Source organism: Suillus bovinus (genome assembly GCF_016758785.1).
Source record: "Suillus bovinus strain UH-Sbo-P2 chromosome Unknown EDB93scaffold_388, whole genome shotgun sequence".
Taxonomy (NCBI): domain Eukaryota; kingdom Fungi; phylum Basidiomycota; class Agaricomycetes; order Boletales; family Suillaceae; genus Suillus; species Suillus bovinus.
Window position 1 is genome coordinate 95 of NW_024542444.1, and position 7,158 is coordinate 7,252.

At 47.6% G+C, this 7,158-nt stretch overlaps 1 protein-coding gene across 1 annotated transcript; it reads left to right on the top strand.

Moving 5' to 3' along the window:
- Positions 1-1,619: 1,619 nt before the first annotated feature.
- On the top strand, positions 1,620-3,407 carry EDB93DRAFT_542877 (uncharacterized protein). The gene is made up of 9 exons (XM_041456664.1): positions 1,620-1,787; positions 1,950-2,017; positions 2,077-2,146; positions 2,203-2,341; positions 2,403-2,447; positions 2,505-2,559; positions 2,611-2,653; positions 2,712-3,091; positions 3,145-3,407. The coding sequence occupies exons 1-9, from the start codon at positions 1,718-1,720 to the stop codon at positions 3,298-3,300; spliced, it is 1,026 nt and encodes a 341-aa protein (XP_041300554.1). The 5' UTR covers positions 1,620-1,717; the 3' UTR covers positions 3,301-3,407.
- The last annotated feature ends 3,751 nt before the right edge of the window (positions 3,408-7,158 follow it).

Genomic DNA, 7,158 nt, shown 5'->3' on the forward strand with positions numbered 1-7,158 from the left:
GGAGTTCGCGGACGGACTTGATGTTTGGCTCGCTAAGGGAACTTATCAATTTCCATGAAGATCCACAGTGGTCGACTTACCCGTATGTAATGTAGGGCTCAACCAGTCGGAGCATTTGCTGAGTAGCTTTGGTGACCTTCACAAAACACCGTTGTTGATTTGAAGAAGGCGAAGAAGCTGTAGGATTTTACGGGGTTTGGGTGCAATCTCGTTGATACTGCGCGGATATGAGAAGAATGAATGATCCCGAAGGAAACTGCACGTACCCACGAATACGGACGACGAAGTAAACCTTGGCTTCTGCGGGAACGTAGAAGTCACCGGATGTCCGGGCAGCACGCTTCAATCGGATCTCCTCCCCTCTCCTTTGACAAGTACTCCTTGACATAGCTCTCCGCCGCTGAAGATAACCTTGCGTTTTGCCTTTGATGCCTGAAACAGAAATCAGTATGCTATCGAAAATGGAGCAATTGGAAAGTAAAAAGATCAGTCCCGAAAGATGGTTAATTTGAAGGCGGCACTGCAGAACGAATCCTACTAGCCATTCATTCGAAATAATCGTATGCATCATATATAGAGCAAGGCCGTAATTAACAAGTTGCCACGAACCTTCCGTGCGGCAGTAGCAGCAGCAAGGCGCTCCTCCCGTGCCTTTTCGTTCTGCTTGCGCTTTTTAAGGAGGGTCTCCGGAACTTCGATGTCCTGTAGCAGAAGTTAATGGATATCATACAGATCGCGAGTATATGGACGAACCGAGACTGTAGGAACCCTGGCAAATATGTAAACAGTTGTTAACCATTCAGAAACTTGGCAGACTCACGTTGTCGAGGGGGCCATGAGGAGTTTTGAGGATATTGTCGGCGCTGTAGGCCTTGGCGGAGACAACTTTGGAACCTTGCGGTGGCTGGCAACTGTATAGTCTTAGTCAGATATTCGCACGGGTGACGGATGAGAGACATGTCACATGATTCACCACCCTACTTTTGCTGGACGATCATCTGACATGACTTCTCATCAGATCATTACGGATCACGAATTGGATCCGAGCCAAGTAGACTTGATCATGCTCGAAAACGGATCTGTCGTTACGGGAAATGGTCATTACCAGTGGTGGGCCTTTCTTTAAGCTACTTGCTGGAATGGAGGCGTTCGACGGTTCGAACTATCGAGAACACCAAGTCCGTCATTTCTAATCAAGCTTGGCAATTGAGGCGGACCATCATAGTATTGTGGGCAGAATGTGGCAGAACTCAGGACGTACTACAGGCTCTCCACGATGTTCAAGTCTGGAGGCTGTCTTCTCAATTCCCTTGTCGAAAGTAGGTTCATAAATCCAACTTTGATACTGAGGTTTCCAAGTAGCTCGGGACAGGTTTTGACAACATCAATGCTGAGTTCGCTCGACTACAGTATATCTGTAAGGGAAAAACAAGGCACGGAGAATTTGCCTTGGACAGAGTAGTGCCAGTGGTCACAGAATACAGCTTTGCAAGGAATTCATTCAACTCACCATCTAGTGGTCTCACGTCAACTAAAATGCAGCAATTTTTGACAGTTCTGTTCACAATACTACCGCCACGCACGGCATCGCGTCTAACTGCTAGAGGTCACAATCAGTGCCATAATTCGAACGCTTCCTAGTCCGAGTCAGGCTGTCCAATTCGCCTTCCCCATCCTTGTTCTTTTTATCCATCATGCTGTCACTCTGAGCCAAGCCATGGTCGTTGATGGTGGTTGTGGCAACATTGTACCCAGAGGTAGCTTTGCGCAGACGCCCACTGATATGAGTGAGTAATGAACTTCTTATTTATACGACAATAACGGAAGCACCTAACTACGATATGTATGTAACCTGAAAGCTCCAGCCTGTTTTGGCTTTCCCACCTTTCTTCCTTCTATCATGTCGTCGCTCTCCAGGGTATCATCGTTGATAGTGGTCTCGGTAGCAGCAGGGCTTGTACCCAGAGGTGCTTTGGCGCAGGCGTCCACTGCGACATGCATATCTTCTGATAGATGGGTAATATCTTTTTCGAGGTTTACGATATATATCCTGATGCATGATCGGGTGATCTGCAGATGAACAACAGCCTCCAACAGAACCCTTGCGTGGTTGCTTCCTACCTCCAGGGCGTCTGCGTGGGTGGAGGTACGCAGTTTTCGTTTCTGAGTATGCCTTAAACTTGTATACTAGTTCTGGCGCAGATTTTACAGTCGGTCCTTTGTCTTCCGGTTGGTTTTATGGAGCTCCCTCGGGCGATGAAGCAACCGCTTGCGCATGTAGTACAGTAACCTACTCGATGTTGGCCGCTTGCAGCGTTTGTCAGGATACCTTGTATTTGTCGTGAGTGGTACTCAGGTTGTATCAAGTATGCTCAGCTTCACGAGGCCCTTGTTTTCTATAGCTGGTCTTCCTGGTGCTCCAACTGCTCCATGATATCCATCGGATTGTCAGTCCGCACGGTTGTTGATATTCTGCAGGCTTCTCTAATACACCTGATTGACAGATATCCGATGGACATTCCTGCTGGTACCAAAGTTCCGAATTGGGCATATTTGAACGTTAGTGCATATTCACTTGACCCAACTGTCGAAATCTAACTTTTTCTGAAGGTGACTGCTGGGTTCGACCCTATCGCAGCGCTAAACAACGGAGGTCAGGATTTGGGCATTACCTCTGTGTCACAAGAAGCCAATTCACTCACTTTTTGTAGACTTCCCGGAATCTACTGCAACCCATGTACCATCTACTACCACTACCACAGTCACTTATTTGTCCACTTTGTCTGCTTCGTTCATCACTGTGTACGCCTCTTTGACTAGTTCTTCAGCCGCAGCCACAGGACTTTTTCCGTCATCAACATCTACTAGTAGCTTAACAAGTTCAAACGTTAGAACTGTAGCTGGGGGTGTTGTTGGCGGAGTTATAGGAGGTGCAGCCATCATAAGCTTCGTGATCTGGTTCCTTGCCAAACGTCATCTCTCCTCAAAACCATCAGCCGCTTTCAACATAGGTGGAGGTCCGGACCGCAGTCGAAGTTTTTACTCTACTCACACTAATACATTTTCGATGACGCGGCAATCACGTCTCTATGTATGTTTTTTATGATTCTATGATACATCAGTTCATCTCATCCCCTCGTGCAGGACCCCTCGAACCCAACCACATTCCCAAGTCATTCTCACTCCCTCACCGGCCTAATCACCTCATCTAGCAACACAGACCCAAATCCATTGATGCCCTCACCCGTCCTTCCCCAACAGTTCCGTCTAGGACAGTACGCTAGTATTCCACAGATCTAGAGTGGCTTATCTCACTTGATGTTCTGGTAAACAAAAGTTGAAACGTTGCTTTTCAGACTTGATGGGTACTACTCATAATAATATAAAAAGTTCTCGGGATGGCGGTTCAATAGACGGTTTGACACTCACTTGCGACTTGATTGCATGGCAGGCATGGGTGCTTTCGGCAAAGTGTCTGTACCGTAGGTACCGTTGCGTGAGCCTTTGAATTGGCTACAAAAACATTTCGTTAATGATTGTGCTGTAAACGTACAAGCCTTCGTCAAGCATCGCGATGGCCCATGAATCGAGTCTATTTCGTGTGACTTGTACTACGAGAAATAAAGTTTGCGATGCTGATCGCTGAGCAAGTCGCATTCCCTTTGTAACCCACAATGACTCGCTAGCGCGAGCGCTCTCCAGCACATGCATATGCTTGTACAGTAACCCGATCAGTACGGTAAGTCTTATAAAAAGGTGACAAATAGCATTAGAACATCACGGCGTGAAGACTGTAAGTATTTGGACACTATTGAGATGGTGCACTTACAAGTCGTCACAATATGAAATGTGCACGAGCTACTTCAGCATATGTTCGACCAAAGGTTGATCCTAGACAACGAGAGTGGGGAAATCGAAAACAGTCCACGACGTACTTCATAGAACTGGCATAAAACTCGTGTAAAACGCGTGACCATCGATAATACAATCGTTCCTATTAGAGGAAAATTCTTCCCCGGATATTGCAAGAGCAGCCCGATATGACTTAAGACCTAAAGAAATAACATTGCCATAAATACGGAAGTCCGGGACGACATTTATATCGTGTCCCGGGTGTCCTGTCCGTCCATTAAGTCATGAGGTGACACAAGTGACGATAGATGATGATTAATGATGTTGAAGAAGACGACGATATGTGCATGAACGATGCATTTGAGATAACGTTGCATGACCCCTCGAAGGCGATGGTGACTACTCCTAGGATGTCGGAATTGCCAAGAATGTGCCAAGAGATGTGCCATAGCTGCAGCAACAGATTGTGAAGGAGAACAGGCCAGAGGCCATTTTGATAAAGACACTTCAAGTTGACGGGACATGTTCATGTAAAAGCCATGATGGTGACTCAGACAACAGATTGATGTCTTGCAGTCGGAAGGTACATAAAATTATTACATAATAAACAGGAACAACGTACATTCAGTGGTCGGAAAAGTATAGACTGGTGTCTGAGGTAAACGGCCAGCTGTCGAATAGTCAGAAGTACTGGTAATAATTTTTGATACCATGAGTCTAGCATCCCAAATGCGTTGGAAGATCCTGACGAAGTACTTGGTACTAGGTACTCGAGTACCTGACTAATTAAGCTAGTGCTCTAAGGTCCGACACCGACCCTGACCTAGACCTTGAATGATTGCAGCCTGGACCAAACCCGAGCTTCCATGGACAGGGAAACGGACATTACCAGCGAGCATGTGGGCCTTTAAGCTTATAAACGCACGGCACGGAGAGTTATCGAAAAAAAAACCTGAAACGGCCCTCGTTTTCAAAGCTGTGTTCAATCAATTAGTGTTCTTGGCAAATGTTAATGCACCCGACACGTCGAACAGCCATAAGGAACGAAGCGCCTAGCTACTATATGTAACTTGAAGGCTTCTGCCCTTTCTCCACCCTTTCTCCTTCGATCTATTATGTCGTCGTCCCCCAAGGCATGGTCGTTGATAGTGGTCCTGGCAGCACTCGTACCCAGAGGTGCCTTTGCCCAGACGTCGACTGTAACATGCCTGTCCTCTTTTGGTTGGGTAATTCTTTGTTTATTTACCTTTACGATACATATTCTGATGCATCACTGGCTGATCTACAGATGAACAACAGCCTCCAACAGAACCCTTGCGAGGTTGCTTCCTACCTTGAGGGCGTCTGCACAGGTGGAGGTACGCAGTTTTCGTTTCTTTGTATCCCTTGTATATCCATACTAATTCTAGCACAGCTTTTTCAATCAGTCCTTTACCTCCCGACACCCATTATGCAGCTCCCACGGTCGCTGAAGCCAGCGCTTGCGAATGCAACACAGTGACCTACTCCCTGGTTAGCGCTTGCGGCGATTGTCAGAACGCCACGTATTTACCGTGAGTCGTATTCGAGTATGCTCGACTTCACAGAGTGCTTATCGCCTCGTAGCTGGTCTTCCTGGAGCTACAATTGCAGCGAGGTATACATCCAAACGTAAGTCCGCAATACTATTTATGTTCTCTAAGCTTTCTAATATCCACTCGGTCGACAGGTATCCAAATAACATCCCGTCTGGCACCTTGGTTCCGAATTGGGCGTACCTGTCCGTGAACGTTAGTGCATGGCCACCTATCGCAATTATCATAATCTAATTCTCTAAAGTCCTCTGTGGGATTCGACCCTGTCGCAGCGCAAGCCGCCGGAGGTTAGCATCGGCTGTAATTTTTCCATCTTAGAAAACATTGTTCACTTACTTTCTTACAGATACCCCGGAATCTAGCGCAACAAAAGTACAATCTACTGGCTCAGTCACTTATTCGAGCACTGTGTCTGCTTTGACCAGTTCTTCGGGCGCGGCCGCAGGATCTTCATCACCAACATCATCACCAACTAACTCGACAAGTTCAAACGCTGGAGCTATAGCTGGGGGTGTTGTGGGTGGAGTTGTAGGAGCTGCACTCATCATAGGTCTTGCGACATGGTTCTTCATCAAACGCCGTCGTTCTGCTACAGCGCCATCGGCCGCCTTCAGCGACATTGGCGGGGGTCCGGGCTACAACACTCAAAGTGTTTATTCCCCTAACCCTCTTCCATTCGCAGGACAAACCCAAATGACGCAACCACGTCTTTACGTATGTTTCTCATCATTTTGTGATATATCGATACTCATCTCCTTGCGCAGGACCCCTCTGACCCGTCCACTTTCCCAGGTTCTCCTCCCTCCCCCACCATCCTGACCACTGGGTCTAGCAACATATACCAGAATCCATCCATACCGTCACATGTGCTTTCCCAACAGTCGCGGCCTGGACAGTACAATGGCACTCCGGAGATCTAACTGCAAGCCTGAAGATAAGCAACCATTGGATATGATTACCCTCTCATAATTTGATGACATTAAGATATCCATGTAACCGTATCCATCTGTCATTTCTTGGATTGGTGCTCATTATTGTACATTTGAACTACGGCGTTCAAATTAGTGTCGAGGAACTTTAAATTTATTGTCTAGTAGGACCATATTGACATGAAATGAAAGCACCGCATACTCAAACGATCACGTATGGAAGCAAGCGCAAGCTCTCGACGCTTAGATTCGTTGTTATTATCATATCATTGCATCCTCCTCCCTTCCATCATGCCAGAAATCGTTCATGATCGCTGAGTGTTTGCAGACAAATATGGACTTGCGCCGAACGCAGAATGAGTTGATCGTTGTGTTCTGCCAGGGAACACATGGGTATGTACCTCGTCGTGCCAGATTCCACACGTCACGCGTCACTGCCTTAGCGAACTGACAGGGAAGCGAAGCCCATGTCAGAAGCGTCCAGCAGAGCGCCATCGAGTCTGACCACCTCCTTAGCCCTTGCTGCAGGCGCCCGTCTCCTAAGAATAAGGGTCTGTTACCTCAGCCAGAGGGAGGCTATAGAGCGGGGTGGAATTAGCGGCTTCGAGCCTGCGAAGGCCCTCGTCAGGGGGCTGCCGCTACCCCTACCGCCCCGTACCTCTCGTTCCGTTTAAAATTACTGTTACCGAGCCTAGACACGGAGTACAGGTCCTGTTGCACGACTGCAACCGCGAAAACGATCCGGCCAGCTGTATCCACCGACAGGGGGTAGTGTACGGGGCTGACAGAGGCGGGGCAGAACT